The sequence below is a fragment of the Sorex fumeus genome, unplaced genomic scaffold (assembly GCF_029834395.1).
Source record: "Sorex fumeus unplaced genomic scaffold, SorFum_2.1 ptg000065l, whole genome shotgun sequence".
NCBI classification, from domain to species: Eukaryota; Metazoa; Chordata; class Mammalia; order Eulipotyphla; family Soricidae; genus Sorex; species Sorex fumeus.
In genome coordinates this window covers 5,295,669-5,307,321 of record NW_026606122.1, presented here as the reverse complement: position 1 = coordinate 5,307,321, position 11,653 = coordinate 5,295,669, and the positions used below count along the sequence as shown (strand labels likewise).

At 51.0% G+C, this 11,653-nt stretch overlaps 1 protein-coding gene across 4 annotated transcripts; it reads left to right on the top strand.

Moving 5' to 3' along the window:
• The first annotated feature begins 209 nt into the window (after positions 1–209).
• WDR13 (WD repeat domain 13) lies at positions 210–10,083 on the top strand. Of its 4 annotated transcripts, none has more exons than XM_056128653.1 (10): positions 210–334; positions 696–775; positions 1,419–1,659; positions 3,849–3,958; positions 4,067–4,197; positions 5,115–5,422; positions 6,192–6,372; positions 6,483–6,624; positions 9,100–9,218; positions 9,638–10,056. In XM_056128653.1, the coding sequence occupies exons 2-10, from the start codon at positions 735–737 to the stop codon at positions 9,820–9,822; spliced, it is 1,458 nt and encodes a 485-aa protein (XP_055984628.1). In that variant the 5' UTR covers positions 210–334; positions 696–734; the 3' UTR covers positions 9,823–10,056. The 4 variants fall into 4 exon arrangements, with proteins under 4 accessions (XP_055984628.1, XP_055984630.1, XP_055984632.1 ...); XM_056128655.1 differs by having other exon boundaries at positions 276–334; positions 1,073–1,659; XM_056128657.1 differs by having other exon boundaries at positions 282–334; positions 1,453–1,659; positions 9,638–10,083.
• Positions 10,084–11,653: the final 1,570 nt, after the last annotated feature.

The window sequence follows — 11,653 nt, the reverse complement described above, 5'->3', positions numbered from 1 at the left end:
TTTAGTCTACTTACTGATTTCTACTAGGGTTCTGGCACTTATCCCTGTGGACCCTAGAAGTGATCTTGGGTATTGTGAAAAAAATGCCATTAGGTATGCTATAAAGGGAGGCGCTTCCCCAGGTAGCCAAGCTACTATTGGTTAGTGCGCCTGCGCGGCTCTCCCACGCCTTAGGGAGGACCTGGCTATCGATTAGCTCTGCACTCAGCAATTCTTGGCAGCAGGCGGCCATCTTGCCTGGAGCCTGAAAGAGGGAGAGGAGAGACTGAAGAAAAGGGCGACACTGGTCTCAGGGCCATCCCGGGGGCCTCAAGAACCGGAGGAAGCCCCGGAGGTGGTCCCTGGTCCCGGGCCCTGCTCTTGGATTCGAGAAGGGAAGGCGGGGGGTCGGGGGGGTGAGAAGATCCATGGAAAATCCGAGGATTGTTAAGCCGGGCGGGGGGGGGCGGGAAAGGAGGTGTTGCTATGGCTACCGGGAGGGGGCGGGATCAAGCCTGAATCGCGGTTGTGAGTCATCTGGGCGCTGCCCGGAAAGGGCAGGGCTGAGCTGATGACTATGTTAATAGTTGGGTGGGATCTCTCAAAAGTCCTGGTGTGGAGGGATTTGATGTCCATGGCAACAAGCCGCCTGACGCAAAGGGCGGAACTAGATTCCTTTCCTTGAAACGCTGACATCCCAGGCCCTTGTCCTGCAGGCTTCCTCGGGCAGACCCGCCAGAATTGGAGACCGGGGAATGGCCGCGGTGTGGCAGCAGGTCTTAGCAGTGGACGCGAGGTGAGGCGTGGGGTTGGAACCCTTGGGAACGGAAGTTACTCTGGTGCATGCGCAATGGTGATCAGTGAGGCTGGGCGGAGAACTCAGTTTATGCAGCTTGGGGGGGGTGAGCATGCGCAGTAGCAGGGTATGGGGCATGGTTACTACACAGGGGTCTGGCCTGGCAAGTTTTAAAGAGCATGCAGGGAAAATGCACTCTGATGTGGACGTGGGCCAAAACTGCAATGCTAGAGCCTTTGGGAGGGGGGGAATGGAGCTCAGGATTGTGACATCCTATTCTCCACTATTGTCCCCCAGACTTCTTTTACCACCATCACTTCCCCAGTCCCACCCCATCACTATCCCGTGCTAATCCTGCCTTCATGTTGGACCGATCCCTGCCGTTGTCTACAGCAATTTAGTCATCCCATACCTACTCCAAAGCTGTGCATTGCCTATATGTCCCCATACTGACGTCATAGCCATGCCCATTATTACTGTAGACTCACCCCATTACACCAGAGGGAGCCCCATCATCACTGCTGATCACGTGCCCTCCTGACCCCAGTCACTGCCATATACCTCATTTCCCTTCCCTGCTCTCTGAGCTGATTGATTCCCTCTGTCCTGTGCCTGCTGCGTGCCCTGGCTCCTGCACTCGTAGATACAACGCGTACCGCACACCAACGTTTCCACAGTTTCGGACCCAGTATATCCGGCGGCGCAGCCAGCTGCTGCGGGAGAATGCCAAGGCAGGGCATCCCCCAGCGCTGCGTCGACAGTACCTGAGGTTGCGAGGCCAACTGTTGGGCCAGCGTTACGGCCCCCTCTCGGAACCAGGCAGTGCTCGTGCTTACAGCAACAGTATCATCCGCAGTAGCAGGACCACCCTTGACCGCATGGAGGTGAGCTCCTCTCCGCATGAATGATATGTGCACACTTGCCTCCTGACATTCACAGGTTTGCCAGGCATCTGCTTCCTATTTGCCAGGCACTGTTCTAGGCTCTCAGGATAGGTTGAGGGTCAAAAGTGATCATATAGGTGAAGCCACTAATGGCAAGTGAAGTAAGCAGGCAACAAATAAGATAAAAAATGATAAATCGTAAACCAAATTTTTTTTTCTTTTTGGACTTTTGACCATCTACCTGTGCTCAGGGTTTACTCCTGGTTCAGTCCTCAAGGATCACTCCTGAAAGTCCTTGGGGTATCCTATGGGATGTCAGAGATCAAACCTGGGTTAGCCGCGTGTCAAGCAACACCTTGCCTGCTGAAATACTGCTCTGGACCAGTCAGTCCAATATTATCTTGACTTATAAAGAGAAGATGGGAAGATAAAAGAGACTCTGAAGATAAGATAGCACTTATCTGAAGGACAGAGAATAAACCATTGAGATCTTTTTCATTTTGGGGAAGAGGACCACATCTTGCAATGCTCAGGGGTTACTCCTGATGCTGCTCAGAAATTATTCCCGGCAGGGGGACCTTATGGGATCCCAGGGATTGAACCTGGGTCAGCTGTATGCAAAGCAAGCACCCTACCTGTTTTAGTATATATTATTGCTCTGACCCCAGCCTTTGAGATCTTTAATAAGGGTGATCAGGCAAGACCTCTGGTAAGAATGACAATTGAGCTGAGATCTTTTTTTGTTTTGTTTTTGGGCTACACATGGTGGTGCTCAGGGCCTATTTTTCTGGCTCTGTACTCAAGGGTGGTTTCTTTTGAAACTCAGGCCACCATGTGAAGTTGGAGGATCAAACCTAGGTCTCCTTCATGCAAAACATACACTCGACCCAGTGAATTATTTCTCCGTCCTCTTTTCTTTTCTCTTTCTTTCTTTCTTTCTTTCTTTCTTTCTTTCTTTCTTTCCTTTTTTATGTTCATAGGCTATACCTGGCATTGCTCAGGGCTTCTCTACTGGCCGAGTTCGGGGGCCATACAGGGTGCTGGGTATCAAATTCAGGTCCAGCAGATGCAAGGCAAGTGCCCTACGTGCTGCCCTACCCACCACATGCAATGCTAGTGGTCTCTGGCCCCTTATCTGGCCCTTTGAGTTAAGGCCTGAATGAAGCAGGAGGCTGAGTATTTTTTTGAGGAAATGGTCATTCCTTTTTTGTTGTTTTGTTTTGGTTTTTGGTTTGGGACCACACCTGACAGTGTTCAGGACTGACTCCTGGCTTTGCAATCAGAGATTACTCCTGGCGCTCAGAGATCACGCCTTGTGGGGCTCAAAGGACCCTGTGCGGGAATTAAACCTAGGTTGGCTGTGTCAAGGCTAGTACCCTAACTGCTTGTGCTGTCTGTCCAGCTCTAAAAGTGTGCGTTCTTCTTCAAAGAATCTTTGTTGAGTGGCTACTGAGCATGGCAAGAGTGGAGTAGAGAAACCAGTATAGAGGTTGCCATAGTAGTCAGGGCTCATGATGCTGGCCATGGATCTGCTGAGAAGAAATGTAGTTCTCTGTAAATTTTCAAGGCTATTGGCTGCATACATTCTTTTAGGATTTTTTTGAGAAACACCATAATTTTCAATGTTGTTAATAATAAGGTTTTATGCATTCAGTGTTTTAATACCATATCCTGCACCAGAATGTGCAGTTCGCACTATCATTGTTTTGGGGTCCCCCTACTCCCACCCTATCTCATTGTCTCCTACCATGGTTCTATAGGCCAATTCTCATGTTCTATTGTCTTTGACCATTTGTTAGACCTTTACTACGTTTCTTTCTGTCCTGCATATGAGAGGGACCATTCTGGATCTATCCCTCTCCTTCTGGCTGACTTTATTCAGTATGATAGCCATCCATGTAGTGACAAATTACATGATTTCTTCTTAAGGCCAAGTGCTATTCCATTGTGTATATGTACCACAGTTTCTTTACCCACTGTATCCATTGCGGGACACTCGAGTTGTTTCCAGATTTTGGCTATTGTGACTAGTGCGTCAATGAACATAGGCACACACATATCTTTTCATGATCATGTTTTGGGACATTTGGTATAGATGTCAAAAAGAGAAATTCCTGAGTTGTACAGACTGCACAGATTCTTAAAATTTCTTCTCAAGAATCTCCCTTCCTGACCCTGTCCACATATAGGACTTTGAGGATGATCCTCGGGCCCTGGGGGCCCGTGGGCACCGTCGTTCCGTCAGCCGAGGCTCTTACCAGCTGCAGGCACAGATGAACCGGGCAGTCTACGAGGATAGGTAAGCACCTGGGCAGCTGAAGGCTGGGGCTTTGTGCGGGGATGGACAATGGTGGGCTGAACCCTAGCACCTCCCTCCTGGCACCTTTCATTCCTGTTGGGGTTCCAGGCCCCCTGGCAGTGTGGTGCCCACGTCTGCAGCTGAAGCAAGTCGGGCCATGGCCGGGGACACGTCGCTGAGCGAGAACTATGCCTTTGCGGGCATGTACCATGTGTTTGACCAGCATGTGGATGAGGCAGGTGAGCCAAATGCCAGGCCTGGTTTGTCATTATGTATTTGCAGCCACTGTGTCCATTGTCCATGCATGTTCTTCCAGTGTTCATAGCCTCTGACTGTGTCACACAGAAAAGCTTGTCCCAGCTGAGATGCCCTCTACCAAGTAGGCTACAAACTCATGAGTACTCTGACAACTGTGAAGGGCCTGAACAGCTTAGAAAGAATGCTGCAGGCTTCTTGATTGCCAGTCACTTAAAGTCCATTGTGGCAGAGCCCTTGGCCCCACATTCTTGGGAATTGTAAAATGCTGAATAGGGGCTGGAGAGACTGTATAGCACCACAGAGACAGCATAGCGCATAAGGTGTTTGCCTTGTACACAGCTGACCTTAATTTGATCTCCAGCATCCCAAGGGTCCCCTAAGCCTACCAGGAGTAATCCCTGAGTGCAGAGATAGGAAGAAACCCTGAGGTTTGTCAGGTGAGGCCCTCACAAGCTCCCCCCAAATAAAAAAAGTAATGTTCAATGGCATGGAGGAGCCTTTTCCCATTGCTCATGTCTTTTCAGTCCATGCTAAGACTGAAGGGTCTTTGGGAATTCCAGATCCCTTTCTCAGCCAAGCTCAAAAAAAACCTTCCAAAATCTGGGGCCAGAGTGATAGTACAGCCAGTAGGACATTTTCCTTGCACACAGCCAACCCAGGTTTGATACCTGGCATCCATATAGTCCCCTGAGCACCACCAGGAGTGATTTCTGAGTGCAGAACCAGGACTGAGCCCTGAGCATTTCCGGGTGTGGGCCCAAACAAACAAGCCCTTTACTGACATTACTGCACCCAATGCTGTAGGGCCCAGGCCCTGAGCTACACATCTGAGCCCTTTAAAAATGCCAAGTTGTAGTTGAGCATGCTGAGTCCCACACATGGCTCCTTGGCCTTGCAGTCCCACGGGTGCGCTTTGCCAATGACGACCGGCACCGCCTGGCCTGCTGCTCCCTGGACGGCAGCATCTCCCTGTGCCAACTGGTGCCCGCCCCCCCCACTGTGCTGCGTGTCCTGCGGGGCCACACCCGTGGTGTCTCCGACTTCGCCTGGTCCCTCTCCAATGACATCCTGGTGTCCACCTCCCTGGATGCCACCATGCGCATCTGGGCCTCAGAGGACGGCCGCTGCATCCGGGAGATCCCTGACCCTGATGGCGCCGAGCTGCTGTGCTGTACCTTCCAGCCCGTCAACAACAACCTCACTGTGGTCAGGCACTGGGGCCACCCGCTTGCCTCGGGGCGGGGTTGCCCGGCTGGGAGGGCACTGTGGGGAGTTCCCCTGCTCCATTGCCACAGTCGTCCCATGGTCACACTCGGAGGCAGGATAGGACAGGGGTCGCAGCTCTCGGACTGGTGTGGGGCAAGAGAGGTGTGGGTGTTGGGAGGGTTCTGAGTCTGACACCCCTCCTCGGTGTCTGCCATTTTCTGCCTGCAGGGTGCAGGGGGGGCATGAGTTGGAGATCTGGATGCTATGTCAGAAACCATGTCTCAGCGATGACCCTGTTGCAGTGCGACCCCAGGACAGTCAGAGGACAGGGCAAGGGAAGGAGCAAGATGGCCAGGTCTGAAGGGGGGACCAATGGGGACAGGTGACAGCTTCCACACTGAGATCTTTTGCCGTGGCCGTGGTAGCGGCCCCGGTTGTAGTCAAGGTACCAGGAAGGAGTAGTAAGGGAGCAGGTGAGCTCTTCCTTTGGGCCTGGTTGGCCCTGTAGTTTACTGCCCCTCTACCGTCTCAGGGGACGTTGGACATGGGAGAGGGCAGTATCTGCCATCTGGGACCCTTCCCTCTTCTATCATGGCAGCAACTGTTGATTCTGGGCTGATCACAAGAGGGTGCTGGCTGGGGAGGATCCCAGGTCCAGGGTCACTAGCTAAGACTCCCCACTGTTATAGCCAGTGCCACTAGGGTCAGAGTCCAAGAAGAGCCAGGGATGGGGAGGCCGGGCAATGCCATGTGGGTCTCCATTTCACAGGTGGGGAATGCCAAGCAGAACGTGCACGTGATGAACATCTCCACAGGCAAGAAGGTGAAGGGTGGCTCCAGCAAGCTGACAGGCCGTGTCCTTGCTCTGTCCTTCGATGCGCCAGGCCGGCTGCTCTGGGCAGGGGATGACCGTGGGAGCGTCTTCTCCTTTCTCTTCGACATGGCCACAGGTAGGGTATCTGGGCAGGCATCTAGTTGCTAGGCCTCCTGGGCAACCACTCTTGCCCTTCACTTTGTTACCCCTCTCTGCACCCTCCCATCCCGCCCTCCATTGCCACAGGGAAGTTGACAAAAGCCAAGCGTCTGATGGTGCATGAGGGGAGCCCCATTACCAGCATCTCTGCCCGTTCCTGGGTCAGTCGGGAGGCCCGGGACCCCTCGCTGCTGATCAACGCTTGTCTTAACAAGCTGCTGCTATACAGGTGAGTGTTCCTTGCTGGGGCCCCCTGGAGTGAAGGCCCAGGGACTTGTCTTCTCTATAAGCCTCATGTCACTTAAGAGGGGAGGTCTGGCATGCAGATATGATCTGATGATGATGGTGGTAATAGTAATTGCAATAGCCAAGCAAACTTAGGTAGCACTTATGGGGGATAGGCCTTTTCGAAGCACCTTTTTGTTTGTTTGTTTTGGGGTCATACCTGGCTTGGATCAGGGCTTACTCCCGGAGGTGCTCAGGTAATCATATAGGGTGCCAGGGATCGAACCCAGGTGTGTCATGTTCAAGACAGGAGCCCTGCCCACTGTGCAGAGATTTCTGTGTGGTGCCAAGGATTGAACCTAGTGCCTTACACATACTGTACAAATACCTCTCCATCCCCTCCACTTTTGGCGGTTAGTTTTTATTTTGTTTTTTTGTTTGTTTGTTTGTTTGGGAGCTGCACCCTTCGATGCTTAGGGCTTACTTCTGGCTCTGTGCTCAGGGATCACCTCCTGGTGGGTTCTGGAGACCAAATGGGATGCTGGGGATTGAACCTCAGTTTGCCACATGGAAGGCAGATGTCCTACTCACTGTACTGTTGCTCTGGCCCCTGGGGTTGGTTTTTTATTTTGGGGGGGGTTTTGCGGGGTTGGCGAGGAGAGGCACACCTGTGCTGTGCTCAGGATTGATTCTGCATTCAGGGATCGCTTCTGGTGCATGGGGGACCACATGGATTGGTGGCGATTGAACCTGGGTCAGCTGCATTCAAAGCAAATATCTTACTTGCTGTAGTATCTCTCCAGCCCCTGTTTAATGTGGGGAATTTAGTAGACCACTTCTTATTTGTCATGCTAGTTAATACAGTTTTCAGTCTGGGCTGGCCATGTGCTATAATGACCTGAAAAGCCTCAAAAATTATGGACTTCATAGTTAGTACAGTGGGCAAGGCCTTGCATGTAGCCGGCATGGTTTTGATCCTTGATATTCCATTCCCCACTGAGCACTGCCAGGAGTGATTCCTGAGCACAGAGCCAAGAGTGACCTCTGAGCATTGCCGGTATGTTCCCAAAACAAATTTAAAAAATATGGCCAGGCACCACTTCAAGCTAGTGATCGATCATACAGGCTCTGAGATACCTTGGATGTGAATTTATAGGAAACCACTGCCCTATAAGATGCTTTCTATTTTATTACATTCTTTTAGAAAATTTCTATATACTGTATTTATACTTAAAGTTCTTAAGGGGTGGGTTGAGCAACACCCAGCAGTTTTGGAGGGTAGTCACTCCTGGCAGTGCTCAGAGGCCCATGTTGTAGCAGAGATTAAATCTGAACCTCCTGCATGCAAAACATGTGCTCCAGCGTCTTCAACCCATTAATTTCTTACAACTGGCACAGGCATATTTTTTTAGAGTCCTGTTGAAATTTAATGGCATTCTTTTTAAAAAAATTTTTATTAGTGAAACACCATGAGGTACAGTTGTAGACTTACAGATTTTTGTACCTGGATTTCAGTTATACAATGATCAAGTACCTGTCCCTCCATCAGTGCCCATTCTCCACCACCACTGATCCCAGTATCCCTCCCACCCCCCATCACCCCATCCCACCCTGCCTCTGTGGCAGGGCATTCCCTTTTGTTCTCTCTCACCTTTTGGGTGCAACACAGGCATTTTAAAAAAAAATTGGCCAGGGTGTTGACTTGGGACCACCACACCAGGCAATTACTCAGGGCCTATTCCTGGTTCGTGCTCAGGAATGAGCTCTAGTGGTACTCAGAGGACCATATAGGGTGCCAGAGATTGAACCAGGTTTGCAGCGAACTCAGCTGCATCAAAGGCAAGTGCCTCACCTTTTATTATCTCTGACCCACACATAAACATTTTTGAGGAAGGGTCAGTATTTCTCCCCCCACTTTATTCTTTTTGTGTTTGGAGATATACCTGGTGGTGCTCAGGGCTTATTCCTGGCTTTGTACTTAGGAATCCCTACTAGTAGACTGGGGGACTATATGTGGTGTCAGGGAATCTAACCCAGGTCAGCGTCATGCAAGGCAAGCTCCTTATCCACTGTCCTGTTGCTTCAGCCCCTCCTTCTACATCCTTGTCCACATCTCACTTTTCCACCAGACTGCTTGCTGTCATGTTCCTAGGTCACCTGCAGTCGTGTGGGTTCTTCCCCTTGAATGGCTGTGTGGTGTGATGTGCAGGGCTGCCTTGTCTGCTCTGCCTGTCACCCCCTATGATGTCTTGGAAGCCCTCCGAAAGCAATGTTGCCTGTGATGATGCAGATGCTGCAGAGTCTGCACTGCCATTCAATCTCCTGCCAGTCCTTGTGCCTACAGGTTTATGCAGTTGCCACCAAACGGGATGACATAGTTCTTGTAAACGAGCATAGGCAACTGGGTGAGGACACAGTGGCCCAACTTTCGCTCCCATAAGGGGTGAAGATGGGCCTTGAGCTGCTCTACTCCCCTTAGGGTGGTGGACAACGAGGGGACCCTGCAGTTGAAGCGAAGCTTCCCCATTGAGCAGAGCTCACACCCTGTGCGCAGTATTTTCTGCCCTCTGATGTCCTTCCGCCAGGGGGCCTGTGTGGGTGAGTCTCCAGGGCAGGGGTCTTTGGGAAGGGTGTCTGGGAAAGGCCAGGGGCCAGGACTAGAACTGATTTTCCTCATACCTTGCCATGCCCTAATGCCCTAACTTCCTGTACTTCAAGACCTCTCCCTGCTGCCATAAGTTCATGTTCAGAGAACTAGCACCAGGAACACAAACACCCCTGCCCTTTCCTGACAGCCTTGAAACTTTCCCATCTGAGACAGATGTCCCCCCCACTCCTTCAAAGCACTCACGTTCTGGATCTTAGAAATATCTAAGTGACTTTCAGTCTAAACTTGGGGCCTCTCTCCTTGACCAGAAATCCCTCAACAACACTTCAGCCCCCTCCCGCCGGGCCCCCTGCCTCTACTTCCTGCCTCATGTCCTGATGGGAATGGGGTTCCCCTCTCCTCTGGGCAGTGACGGGCAGCGAGGACATGTGCGTGCACTTCTTTGATGTGGAGCGAGCAGCCAAGGCTGCTGTGAACAAACTACAGGGCCACAGCGCGCCGGTGCTGGACGTCAGCTTCAACTGCGATGAAAGCCTGCTGGCCTCCAGCGACGCCAGCGGCATGGTCATCGTCTGGAGGCGGGAGCAGAAGTAGGAGTCCTGCCCCATCCCATCTAATCTGCCTCCTCCCATCAGCTCCTGCAGCCAGCCTTGGGTTTGTAAATAAAAATTTCACTGCTGTGCTTATGGGCTGGTTCCCAGGTGGGATGGGTGGGGTGGGGAGGGTGAAGGTCTGGGCCCCAAAAGTGAATGGGGGTTCACTTGCTCATTCACGTATCAACTGTTGTCCTTTGACAACCAATGTCTTGATGTCACCTGTGCCCGTGTACCACGTGGAAAGGTCACTCAGTCACACCATGGACAGATGGTACTGATGGATATACCTGTTCTCTTGGCTAGGGGTGGGGGTGGGTTGTTCTTTCTACTGGCAATGGGAGGGAAGTGAAATCACTGACAGGACGTTGTAGGAGCTGGAATGGAGTTGGGGAAAAGAGGGCTGGGCTGGGGGAGTCACTCTGGTTTTGAGCGGAGGGCGGACAGTAAAGCACTTGGAACAGAGTTGACTAAGTGACTCCGGGAGTAGGACAATCCCAAGTGTCTCAAGTGGGCTTCTCATGGGCCTGATTGTGATGTGATTTCCTGACTACTGGAGGACTGGTCTCAATGAATGTCACCCCTTGTGAAGTCTCCGTTTCTCTGTACAACTTACCTGATAAAACACCCATGAAACTGTTGAACCAACTCAATGATTTGATGTCATTAAAGTGTGCTTCTTGTGATGCCTGACTGAGAGTTAAGTGATAAATAAAACAGGGCCAGTAAGTACAAGTGCTGGGGGAAAGAACTGGGGACTAAGGACTACATGCATGGGGACAGTTTCCACACAGAGATGGTTAGGAGCTGTGCTGAGCCACAGGTTTGGGAAGGGCTGAATTTCCAAATTCCTGGCTGGGTGAGGAGACAACTAGAACCCACTTCATCTTACCCCTACTCTTGGGAATCCTCCTAAGAACCCCTAGCACCAATAGTAAGAGTATTTTTGGTTTTGTTTTGAAGTTTGAGGCTTTTTTGTTTGTTTGGTCAGGGGCATATCTGGCAGGGCTGAGAGCTTACTTCTGGCTCTGTGCTCAGGAATGACATTTGATGACCTCAGGAGACCAAGGGATTCCAGGGATTGAGCCCGGGACAGCCATGTGCCTTACCTGTTTTACTCTCTCTCTGTCACCATAGTAACCTGTTTTAGATATATTTGTTGGGGGCGGGGTGTTGAGTCACACCCAGTGGTGCTCAGGGACATTTAGCTCTGTGCTCAGAGATCACTTCTGGTGGTGCTTGGGAGGAACATATGTAGTACAAGGCCAAGCATCTTAACCCCCATACAATCAGGCCCAAACATGTTTTTTTTGTTGTTGTTGTTGTTATTTTGGATTTGCGTGCCACACCTGGAAGTGGTCAGCGATCACTCCTGGCAGTACTCCGGAGACCATATGTGCTGCTAAGATTGAAATGGAGTCAGCTGTGTGAAAAATCCCTGTGCTATCTCTCTGGACTTATACTAGCCCTTAAACAAGCATTTTGAGACAGTTTAGCAAAATTTTCCTAAGTTTTTATGTATACATTTGATCCAGCAGTTCCATTTAATAGAAGATATCTTTTTAATTTGGGAGCCAAACCCTGTGAGACTCTGGGGATACTCCCAGACAGTTTACTTCTTGGGGGTTACTCCTGGAATTGTTCAGGGAACCATGTGGTACCAAGGGTTGAGCCCAGCCTTTTCCACGCAGAACATGTGCTCCAGCTGTTCCTTTCTGACTCTTCTTTTGTTTGTTTGTTTTTAAGTCACACCAGGCAGTGCTCAGAGATTACTCCTGGCAGTTGGCAGTGCTGGGGGGGAACCATATGGGATGCCAGAGATTGAACCTGAG